Here is a 12975-nt window from a genome sequence, read left to right on the forward strand (position 1 = left end):
GTGATGCCATCCAGCCATCTCATCCTCTGTCGTCCCCTTCTCCTCCCACCCCCAAACCCTCCCAGCATCAGAGTCTTTTCCAATGAGTCAACTCTTCGCATGAGGTGGCCAAAGTACTGGAGTTTCAGCTTTAGCATCATTCCTTCCAAAGAAATCCCAGGGCTGATCTCCTTCAGAATGGACTGGTTGGATCTCCTTGCAGTCCAAAGGACTTTCAAGAGTCTTCTCCAACACCACAGTTCAAAAGCATCAATTCTTTGGCACTCTGCCTTCTTCACAGTCCAACTCTCACATCCATACATGACCACAGGAAAAACCATAGCCTTGACTAGACGGACCTTAGTTGGCAACGTAATGTCTCTGCTTTTGAATATGCTATCTAGGTTGGTCATAACTTTTCTTCCAAGGAGTAAGTAACTCTTTAACGCACCATGTTTTATCCTCATAGCAAATCTTTCAGAAGATAGCTATTGGTCTGAAGATAAAAACACCTAAAGGCATAGGCTTAGGCCTTTAGGTCCATAGGTTTTACCCTGCCCATCATGAATAGCAAAATTCAATGCCTTCCTGAGCCAACACATTTCTGGAATATTAAATTAATACTTCTTCAATGCTCTATTTGTAATAAACTTTGAGGTGAAACTCTGGACAACAACAACCAAAAAAGGACAAGGACAATTGGAGAGGGACTTAGAGATAAATATAGTCATAGCAAAGAAGACTAGAAGTTAAATAAGGCTTGAAGTCCAAGTGTATACAGATAGTGGGACAACATGTATTGGTCTATTTTCCTGAAGCACATAGGTTGAAAATTAAAATATTTTGTATTTATATAACGTTTACTCATTTTTGGTGATAGTTCAATTTTGTCTGTCAACTTGGGCTAGACTGGGGCACCCAGCTGCTTGGTCAAATACTAACCTAGATACTGTTGTGAAAGTATTTTGTCAATGTGATTAACATCTACAATCAGTTGGCTTTAAATAAAGCAGATTACCCTCCATAATATGAGTGCACTTCAACCAATTAGCTCAAGGCCTGGACAGCAAAACCAGATTTCTCTGTGAAGAGAAACTTTGCCTCAAGACAAACAGAAATCCTGTCAGAGTCTTCAGCTGGTCAGCCTTAGAGATTTCAAACTTGACAGCCCCACAAGCACAGGAGCCAATTCCTTAATATAAATCTCTGTATTTTATATACTTTTATATATTATATATCCTTTTGATTCTGCTTCTCCAAAAACACTGACTGATATACCTTTCCTTTCCATTGATATATCTTTACTACTATTTTTGTTTACCTTAATAAAACACCAAATATAAAATAAGAAAAATACTATCTACCTATAATAGAAATTTAAATAACTATTTTTCTCACAATTCAACATCACTATCAAGTATTTATCAAAAAAAAAAAAACCACCACATTTTTTTAATTAAAAAAAGAAGCAAGCACTATTTGGCCTTTTCACCACTGTCTCAGTGAATTGGCCAAAGCTAAATTTTTAGAAGGAATTACTTCTTTCCTATTCCACTGAGAATCTACAAATAATGACTTCTCACTATTCTTTAAAGATTGCAGCAAAAATCATTTCAGTTTTTAATATGTAAGCCATTCGTTTCTCTAGGGGATCTTCCTGACCCAGGGAATGAACCTGGGTCTCCTGCATGGCAGGTGGATTCTTTACAGTCTGAGTCACAAGAAAAGCCCATAATCCTACTTAGTATGTATTTATGAGCAAAGGATATACTTGATAAAATAATTAGTAAGCTTCCTTTATGCACTAGAGGGAAAACAGACATGCCTGTATAAAAAAGGAGAAAATGTGTAATAAACGTAAAATGAAACAAAAAAGGATGTGAAACTTTACTGTAGATTCCCAAGGAAATAAAGTGCTAAGATCAAAATGAAAAAGCAACTCATGTTCATTAGAGAATAATATGGTTAGATATCACTCCTTTTAAAATGCATAAGTTGTAGAATAATTGAGCATAGTCTGCCATGCAGAATTAAATTCTACAAGAAAACAGAAAGGAGATCTAGAATAATCTGCACCACAGTTAAGAAAATCAGAAAGTCCACCGTAAAGAGAAGTAATGCTTTTGTTAAACTAAAACTGAGCATTTCAAAAGTTAGAGAAAACTACCTAATCACTGGGTCCTGTGGTTAGCTTCCATTTATATATATATATAAATGGATATTTTAAAAATCTGTTTGCAATGCAGGAGACTTGGATTTGATCCCTGGGTTGGGAAGATCCCCAGGAGAAGTGAAAGGCTACCCACTCCAGTACTCTGGCCTAGAGAATTCCATGGATTGTATAGTCCATGGGGTTGCAAAGAGACACGACTGAGTGACTTTCATTTTCACTTTCATGTATACATATATATGTGTGTGTGTGTGTATTTGTTTTAAACTATATATATATATGAAGTTTCTTTATAAAACTATGAATATACATTTATAATATAAAACTATATTAAATCTTTATTACTGCTAAGGTGGCTCAGTGGTAAGGAATTCTCCTGCCAGTGCAGGAGATCCAGGAGACATGGGTTCGATCCCTGGACTGGGAAGATCCCCTGGAGGAAGAAATGGCAACCCTCTCCAGTTTTTTGCCCAGAGAAATCTCATGGACAGACAAGCCTGGATGGCTATAGTCCTTGGGGTCACAAAGAGCTGGTCGTGACTAAACAACTGAGCATGTGGCACTGCACATCCTCAGTGGCCAAATTGATCACTTCGAAGATGAAACACATTAAAAGATTTAGAAGGAACTGGTAACAATGATGAAGCTCTGGTGTGCTGAATTACCACTGCCTCCACCTCTGATGGGCATCATGAAGGTCACAAGAATTCTTTTATAAACTATTGTAACCAGGCAATTATCTCTGTCATTACTACTATTTGGAATCAGATGTTAATAGGCCACAAATACAGATGTACATTTAAGTAAATGATGAAATTTTAACTTTATAAATATATGAAGAACAGGATAGCATTTACAGTGTAGTGTTTTTAATAAAGCTGATTGCTAAAAAGATTTTCCTTTTACATTCATCTAAAATTTCCATTTTTTTCTAATATTTTTATTATATGAGCTAATTCAGTATTAATATTTATTTTATATATTCAAAACTCAGTCTCTTTCTTTGATATTAAAAAACTGACATATGACAATTAAAGCAATTAAAAATCTTCCCTTAGGCAAGAGAAGAAGGATAAAAAGAAAAAAAATCAAGTTTTGCTTTTGAGTTGTTATGAATAAAAAGCTAACTTGCAGCTTGATTAATTTTAGCCACTGATTTATCATACAGCTACAAGATCTCAACTGTGTCATTTTCTGACAGATTGATCCCATTCAGTAATATTTTCTATTTCCAGTCTTCTTAATTTTTATCATGACTTAATTAATTATTGAGAAGAGGTAGTAAGAATACACAGAAGAACTATACAAAAAAATCTTAATAACACAGATAAACATGATGGTGTGATCATTCACCCAAAGCCAGACATCTGGGAGTGCAAAGTCAAGTGAGCCTTAAGCAGCATCACTAGATGGTACTGGATGTGATGAAATTCCAGCTGAGCTATTTCAAATCCAAAAAGAGGATGCTGTTAAATGCTGCATTCAATATGCCAGCAAAATGTGGAAAACTCAGCAGTGGCCACAGGACTGGAAAAGGTCAGTTTTCATTCCAATTCCAAAGAAGGGAAATATCAAAGAATGTTCAAAATTACCGCACAATTGTACTCATCTCACACGCTAGTAAAGTAATGCTCAAAATTCTCCAAACTAGGATTAGTACATGAACAGAGAACTTCAAGATGTCCAAGCTCGATTTAGAAAAGGCAGAGGAACCAGAAGCAAAATTGCCAATATCTGTCAGTTCATAGAAAAAGCAAGACAATTCCAGAAAAACATCTACTTCTGTTTCACTGATTACGTTAAAGTCTTTGACTTTGTTGATCACAGCAAACTGGAAAATTCTTAAAGAGATGGGAATACCAGATCACCTTACCTGCCTCCTGAGAAGCCTGTATGCAGGTCAAGAGGTAACAGTTAGAACCAGACATGGAACAACGGACTGGTTCAAAATTGGGAAAGAAATACGCCAAGGCTGTATATTGTCACCCTGCTTATTTAACTTATAAGCAGAGAACATCATGGAAATGTCAGGCTGGAAAAAGCACAAGCTGGAATCAAGATTGCTGGAAGAAATATCAATAACCCAGATATGCAGATAATACCACCCTTATGGCAGAAACCAAAGAGAAAATAAAGAGCCTCTTGATGAAGGTGAAAGAGGAGAGTGAAAAAGCTGGCTTAAAACAACATTCAAAACAAAACAAAAAAATCATGGCATCCAGTCTCATCAGTTCAGTTCAGTTCAGTCACTCAGTCATGTCCGACTCTTTGTGACCCCATGGACTGCAGCATGCCAGGCCTCCCTATCCATCACCAAGTCCCAGAGTTTACTCAAACTCACGTCCATTGAGTTGGTGATGCCGTCCAACCATCTCAACCTCTGCCATCCCCTTCTCCTCCAGCCTTCAGTCTTTCCCAGCATCAGGGTCTTTTCCAATGAGTCAGTTCTTCACATCAGGTGGCCAAGTATTGGCATTTCAGCTTCAACATTAGTCCTTCCAGTGAACATTCAGGACTGATTTCCTTTAGGATGGACTGGTTTAATCTGCTTGCAGTCCCAGGGACTTTCAAGGGTCTTCTCCAATACCACAGTACAGAAGCATCAATTCTCCGGTCCCATCACTTCATGGTTAAATAGAAGGGAAAACCATGGAAACAGTGACAGACTTTATTTTGGGGGGCTCCAAAATCACTGCAGATGGTAAATGCAGCCATGAAATTAAAAGATGCTTGCTCCTGGAAAGAAAAGCTATGACAAACCTAGAGAGCATATCAAAAAGCAGAGACATTACTTTGCCCACAAAGGTCTGCATAGTCAAAGCCGTGGTTTTTTCAGTAGTCATGTATGGATGTGTGATCTGGATTATAAAGAAGGCTGAGCGTCAAAGAATTGATGTTTTAGAACTGTTGTGTTGGAGAAGACTCCTGAGAGTCCCTTGAACTGCAAGGACATCAAAACAGTCAATCCTAAAGGAAATTAGTCCTGAATATTCATTGGAGAGACTGATGCTGAGGCTGAAGCTCCAATACTGTGGCCACCTTAAATGAAGTGCTGACTCATTAAAGACTCTGATGCTGAGAAAGATTCAAAGCAGGAGGAGAAGGCGATGACAGAGGACAAAATGGTTGGATGGCATCACCAACTCAGTGGATTGAGTTTGAGCAAACTCTGGGAGATGGTGAAGGATAGGGAAGCCTGGTGTGCTGCCATTCATGGAGTTGCAAAGAGTTAGACATGACTATGTGACTGAACAACAACAAGAATTAATTTGATGAATATTTCTAGAGAGGCAAAATAATAGCTTCTAAGTCAAAACAAAGAAAAATGAAGAAGTTTATATGACAGCAAGCTGAATTTGATAGACCTTATAGTTAATAAATTAAATTTATATAGATTAGTTCATTTGCAGCAGTTAATTTTCTAATGTAAATGTCTTAATTTCTTAAAAGACAGACAAAGGATTAGTGTAATCAATTTATCAAGTCTCTCCTTATTATGAAATTTAATAAAACATAAATGAAAATTGGATTTGTGCAACATGGGAGAAGCATCCGCTGACTTAACTTTATTAAAGAGCATTATTAAAGTTATAAACTGATCTGTATTTTACACCTACAGATACATACACACACAAACACTCTTAATATTTGGACATCTTTGCTTTGAAGGCCTATTTTTTAGACCACTGTGTGGTGAACAGAGCAACGCAGTTCTGAGACTATAAAAGAGAATAATTGATATTGCAATAGCTGGAGGATATTTTGAAAGAGAGCTACCAAAATTATTTGAGGAACAGCAATATAATTGGAATACATATATCACCTCTTAATATGAGTCATTTGAAGTTACAGTATCTGTTATGATTGCTCCAAAAATATGAATCTCATTAGTTTATAATTAGATCTTGGGCTATAACCTAGTTTGACAGGATTTCTTATATAGTTCATTTGTGTTTTTATACTCAATGATAAGATGTTTAAATACCTGAACATAAGATTCAACTAAGATAAACAAAAAGAAACTTCTGGTAGTTACAGAACCAGGTGTTAGGTGAAACTGCCCTAGTAACTCAGATGCTACAAATATGTTGCTCTGGGCTAATGCATCCCATCTGAACATTTGGAGATAAAAATAATGAACAAATGGATGGCTCCATATTCAATATGGGGATACATCTCCATGAGGAGTAATGCAGATGTGACAGGTTTTTTTTTTTTTTTTTGCATCCCCTCTATAACTCAACACGCACACAAAAGCTGTTACTAGGCACTTGCTTTTTGCACGGCAATTTAGAGGTTCAAATAAGAGAAATTAGGTGTATTTGAAAACAGACTAAAGACACAGTGAAGGATAAAAATATTGTAAATAGAATTATATGGGGAGAGAGTAGAGGGATCAGTTGTCTGTTTTAATGCTGCAGTCATAATAATTCTAAATATAAGGCAAACAAAATATGCTCTATTGTAAAGAGAAAAGCCCAGATCATTTTGTAGAATTATAACACAAGTAACACACTCTCTAATATCTCATTAATTTTCTCAGAGTTATAATGTCTCTATTTTTATACTATCTGTTAGTCCAGACAGAAATCTATTATTTCTCTAAAATATATTCTGGACAATGAGAATTTGTCATGATTATCAAATTATAATTGATTAGTTCTGTATACTTCTGGGGTAATAATAACTTAGATTTATTATATAAATCTCTACCTTCCAAATATTTAATAAATAGTATCATTCAGTCACAGTGTCCAGTAGGCCCCTGTATATTTAGATAAACCATACACATATTTTTAAATAATAATTTTAACTTTTAATTCATATTTTAACATCTAGTGATCAGGAACCTGTGATGCTTTGGCAGCAATAAACACCTCCATTTACTTCATTTCTTCTACTGTTGAATTTTGAAGAGTAGCAGATCTCCTACTAGAAATATCTGAATTATTTAATTTAAAGAAACTGTGTCAAAGAACTGATGCTTTTGAACTGTGGTGTTGGAGAAGACTCTTGAGAGTCCCTTGGACTGCAAGCAGATCCAACCAGTCCATTCTGAAGGAGATCAATTCTGGGTGTTCTTTGGAAGGAATGATGCTAAAGCTGAAACTCCAGTACTTTGGCCACCTCATGCGAAGAGTTGACTCATTGGAAAAGACTCTGATGCTGGGAGGGATTGGGGGCAAGAGGAAAAGGTGACTACAGAGGATGAGATGGCTGGATGGCATCACAGACTCAATGGACATGAGTTTGAGTGAACTCCAGGAGTTGGTGATGGACAGGGAGGCCTGGTGTGCTGCGATTCATGGGGTCACAGAGAATAGGACACAATTGAGCCACTAAACTGAACTGAAAGTGTATTTTAAAAAGTCACTGTCCAATTATACTGTGAATCAGAAGGAAGAATGTGAAACTGATAAAGCTATCATAAGGGGACATATAAGAGTTTAATCCAGGTACAATTACTGTGTCAAACAAATCACTGGGTTTCACTGATAATTTAAATAGAATCAAGAAATAACAGGAAATAAAGATAGAGAAGGATCACAAAGGATAAATTAAGCAAGTCTGAACCTGGAAAAGATCATTCTAGATAAACTCTGTTGGCAGGAGATGAAAGCAAAAACAGAGAATATTAATAATCCATTAAATATATTATGCATAATATTTTAAATAGACATATTTTGATAAAATAGACATATGAATATAATAATAAATATTTAATTTAGAAAATTATTGAAAAAATTAGGGGCAAGTAGTAGCAACAAAGGACTAAACAATCTAATCCACTTTCCACAATTATTCATAGTCTTTATGAAATCAGGCCTTTACTAACCTCATAATACCACATCAAAAGTTTTAATAGAACTACACAATTATATCTTTTATTATATATTTTGATAAAATTAAAGGAATAACATTTGGTTCCCAGTGGCAGTGCAATGTAAAAGGAATGTCTGCTTTATTAAATGCAAATTTTCTTAATGTAATATTCATGTGAAATTATTTAAGATATTACTTAAGAATACATTTGCTCTATTCTAATTGTCTATGCTAAAATCACACAAAAAAACCTGGTCATATCTGAAAAAACAATTTTTTTAAGCATAATTTAAAGTCTATGATGTTCAGATCATTCTCAAGTTAAATATTTGTGCGGGGGAAGTATTTAGTTGCATTTACAAAAGAATTTCTTAATAAGCATAGAAAGTATTAAATTAATTTAAAACAAGAAAATTATAGCAAGAAATATTTATATTTTAGGTATTATTTACATTAAGTTACAATTAATCTTCATCATGCAAAAATAATAATTCTTTTGCGAAGTCCCCAAAATTGCTTGGCAGGCAACCTAACAAGGAATGGGGTATAAGAATATTAGAGGAATGAGCCTGGGCTAGAAAGCACGGGCTCACAAGGACTTGTACTCACAGAAAGAAAAGATTCAATTGAGGCTGAGAAATAGTCTGTCAACACTAAAGCCTCAAGTTAGGGCAAAAAATTCAGAAACCAGGCAGTGGAAACTCATAACACATAAGTCTGCTACTGAGTCATATGATTAGGTTGCTCCTAAAAGTATGCTACATAATACTGACTAGAGTAGGAGAAAATTATAGAGAGTTCTTATCCAAATCAGGTTACAGACTATCTAGCAATATTATGAAAATTAAACATTAATTGAGAATTTACCTTATTCTGTGATTCCATTTCAAGACAGCGATAATGAGCATAATGCAATATGGTATTTTTGAAGTTTACCAAAGATATTTGTAACTTGTCTATTTCACTTTCTTCCATTGAATTTTGACTTTCTGAACTACTTTTACAGGTAAAAATCCCTACCCAGTTTTAGAAGGTAGAAATCAAGAAGTCTCCTACCAACTGAAATGTTGTCTCTGAATTGAAAAGACCCTATCTTGTACCCAAGTTCCAAATAACAGGGCTACATTTCACATTTCCTATAAAGTCAAGTCCCATTTGTGTCCATTAGTTTCAGTAACCATTTCCTGCTTATATGTCTCAGGCCTATCTCCCTCAAACTGCCTAAGACAGATTCTGGTGCAAAGGTCTCATCTTTCTCTTCCAACCAGCCTCTGACCTCCATCTTAAGACTTCATCCCTTTTTCCTGATTTTGCTGTCTGCTAGCCTGGGCCTTTTATTGCTTGCTAACCAGACTGGCTGTGGTGCTGACTTTCTTCTTATAAATGTACTGTTGGCATTCCTCACAGATTTTAGTTCAGATCTCAGCCTTTACTTGATAAATGCTGATCGGACAAATGAGGAGCAATATCATGGAGCCAAATTTCAGTATCACTAAGTTATAACTACAGAAATTATTTTCTTAAAGAAAGTGAGTATTTGAAGCAACAACATGATTTTTATCCTTAAATTTATATGAATATCATGTTCAATATCAGTCAAATATGTGATAATGCAATATTCTATCATGGTAAGTCATATTTCTGAAAGTATGTTTTACCACTTTCCTATTTTTCCTTTCAGTCTCATTTATTTTTCTGCATTTTATCATTTCAGTTTTTCTCCCCATTTTATTACTTATTGGCACTTTTCTCAATGTTTTAATATTCCAATTTTCCTTATTCTTTCCTACCGATGTGTTCTGTGTTATGATTTCCTCTGTGACAGTTCATTTTTAATTATTTTCTCGTTTTACTTTAAACTCATAACAATGTCATTTAGTCTGGGGCAGTATAATGGATTCAAGAAATAAAGTATAGTAAACTGTGCCAGGTTTCTGGTTGAAACCTGAACAAATACATCTCTATTAAAGGTCTTAAATAGGAATAATTTTTATAGCATAGAAATTTTACCTGCTGAAGTTGGCTCTTCTTCATCTGATGCTATGATGGAGGAAAAGAGATGGAGGGGGGAGTAGGGGGAAAGAGAGGTGGGAGTGAGGTGAGAGGGAGAGAGAAGGGGAGAAAGAGAAAGAGAAAATGAGATTGAACATAAATATATTTCACATTTCTAAGAATAAATAAAAGTATTGACTTGACATTCTGTGTCATACATTAGAAATTTGTCATTAGATAATTAGATAAACTGATACACATGTTAAATGAACAGTTAAGTACTCCCATATTTTTAAATAAGGATTAGAAAAGACCATTCAGTTATTTAAATTGGAATTTTCTGTCCTTTTGCAAACAAGGTTGATTTTTTTTTTAGTCTGAGTGCAAATTATATTATAAATAATATTGTTTAAGTATAAATTATATGTTACATATGAATACCCCAACCATCACCACTTCATGGAAATTTTCCATTAGCAAAGAGGAATTAAAAGGTATTGTTAACTGTCAAAAATTTTGCTTCACAAGGTAGAAATTATTTTTAAAAAATAGGAATTATTAAACCTTAAAGTAACTTAGAATCACTCTGAATGTTGGTTAAACACAGAGATTGAATCTTTCTCTTGCCCCAACACATTCACACACAAATACACTCAACTCATGGGTATCACACATTTCAAGATTCAGCAGCGGCAGTTCTGTGGTGAAACTACAGGATCCTGCAATTTAAAGGTTGATCCCAAGTGATTCTGACACTAGTGTTCTACTGCCCATACATGGATAAGCATGGGTATTACAAAAGGAGAGATCACATTATGAAAACAACTCTCTGCTAAAGCAGTTCATAACTCCACATCTATACAAGATGCCAAACTCTGGGCCCCATTTCAAACCAATTAAGCCAGAGTCTCTTTCAACAGTAGTAATTTGGAGCCAGAATTGAGATAAGACTAGGTAATATCATTATAACGTATTGATTATATTGGAGCTATAACTCAAATTGTTAATCGTTTTGATTTGTTCTTTAAAGGGAAACATTTTTGAGAAGAGCACAACTCCAAGGGTAATCATGAACTCTGTGTTTGTGGAGGATGGAGCTGCAAGAGTGAAGCTGCAACAGTGAAGCAGTTCACAATGTTGCCTAGAATTCACATTTCACTAACAGACATCCTCTGTGAGAAGATATTTCTGCTCTGTGCACAAGTGCAACTTAAGCAGAATATTACTGTTGAATTATATTACTCTAGGCAATACTACTTCATTGGATTTATGAAGTTTTAAAATAAAAATTTACTCAGCTGAATTGCTTATAAAAGAGCTTTGTTCCCAGGCGATTCGTTCATCAAGGTACCACTGTCTAACTAGGGAGAGTTCTCCACTCTTTCCCGTTAGGGTTACATCTGCACAGAGTACACATTAGACAAGCTCACTTTGTGTCCTGACAGTATTTTCCTCTCACACTGTTTGGCTTGTCTCCTTGGCACCAGAAAAAAAAAAGAAAAAGAAAAATCGAGAGTGCAAACACACTTGGCACGCATGGTGTAGAGAACATACATTTTTAAAAGCTTTTTGCTGCTTTATCATGTCCCAAATACATCACAACATGTTCAAAGAGGAAAACCTTCAGCAGCTTCCAGGAATTCCCTTTTAGGAAAATACCACAGGGGCTTAAAGAAGTGTTGACTTTTATAGGTCATTGTTAGTAAAAGTCTGGAGATTCAAAAGGAACAACAACCAAAAAAAAAAAGTTTATAGCAGGTCACTTTGTGTGTGTGAACTGAATTTATAAAAGAAACAAGGAGATGAAGTATACTCTTATTTGACAGACGAAGGGACAGAGGTTCCTAGTGACATAACAATTTGTCTAAGGTCAATTTGAATTTGAGCTCATGTGATTTGAAAACCACTTTTTCCACTGTGCATTACTTTCTCACAAAGTGCTGATTCAGTATCCAGTAAAATAGAAAAGTAAACAAGAGAAGGAATCAAGAAGTAAGGATTAGTTATAACTATGATAACATTCCTTGGTCTTAGCCTAAGGGAAAAAAACAAAAACTGGATATAAGGGCTGCAAGAGAAATCCCTTTAAGAAATGAAGTGCTGTCTTAGAAACTTTTTCAAGTCCCTTACAATCCAGGGATAGGCAGAGGCAGCTTAGAGTCTGCCTAGATGGTTAAACAAAACATCCTAAGCCTGTAATGCCTACGAAAGAAGATCAGAACTACTAAGATTTTACTTCTTCATTATATATGGAGAAGCAAGAAATTTTAGGAAAGAACCAGCAAGCATAGAAGTAAAGACAATTCTAAACTTACAGGAGTAATAGCAATTAGTCTTAAAAACAAAGCTTCTGGGGCAAGCAGTGCACTAACCTACACTTGAGACTATAATACCTAAAAGAAGGTTTGTAACAAATTAACAATATTAGAATCAAGTCTGCATACAGTTGCATTTCCATGAAACATCTCCATAATCGTGGTTTCTCATAACGTGCAGATGTAACTATATTCATATTGCTAACTATATTCATACTATTAACCAATATGCATATTATTAAAACAACATTCCCTGGTGGTGGCTCAGATGGTAAAGTATCTGTCTACAATGCGAGAGACCTGGGTTCAATCCCTGGGTTGGGAAGATTCCCTGGAGAAAGAAACGGCAACCCACTCCAGTACTCTTGCCTTGAAAATCCCATGGACAGAGGAGCTTGGTGCAGGCTACTGTCCATGGGGTCGCAAAGAGTCAGGCACAACTGAGCGACTTCACTGTATACTCACAATGTCACATATGCGTTAGGATTGGTATTAATTCACTGTTTCAGATATCGCTGGCAAAGACGGCTTTGTAGACTAACTCATTTCCAAAAAAAGCACCATGAGTTGGAGTACAACCAAAACTCTAAATGGACAGTAGTGGTTTATTTAGTGACATTTAAGTGAAATTAAGGATCACAGAAGTCATCTCATGATATCCAATGATTCCTCACTCTTTTATTTGCTTCTTGGAAT

The 12975-nt window shown here is 35.5% G+C and overlaps 1 protein-coding gene across 2 annotated transcripts in view; it reads right to left on the minus strand.

The window, feature by feature from the left end:
- EDIL3 (EGF like repeats and discoidin domains 3) overlaps positions 1-12975 on the minus strand; it is a 474131-nt gene that overhangs the window by 297381 nt on the left and 163775 nt on the right. The window contains exon 3 of one of the 2 annotated variants that reach the window (XM_027970497.3): positions 9983-10012. The exons of the other annotated variant lie outside the window; for it this stretch is intronic. Coding sequence (XP_027826298.1) covers positions 9983-10012 — 30 coding nt within the window. The remainder of the gene's footprint in view (positions 1-9982; positions 10013-12975) is intronic. 2 annotated transcript variants of the gene reach the window in all.

This window comes from Ovis aries, chromosome 5 (assembly GCF_016772045.2).
Source record: "Ovis aries strain OAR_USU_Benz2616 breed Rambouillet chromosome 5, ARS-UI_Ramb_v3.0, whole genome shotgun sequence".
Classification (NCBI taxonomy): domain Eukaryota; kingdom Metazoa; phylum Chordata; class Mammalia; order Artiodactyla; family Bovidae; genus Ovis; species Ovis aries.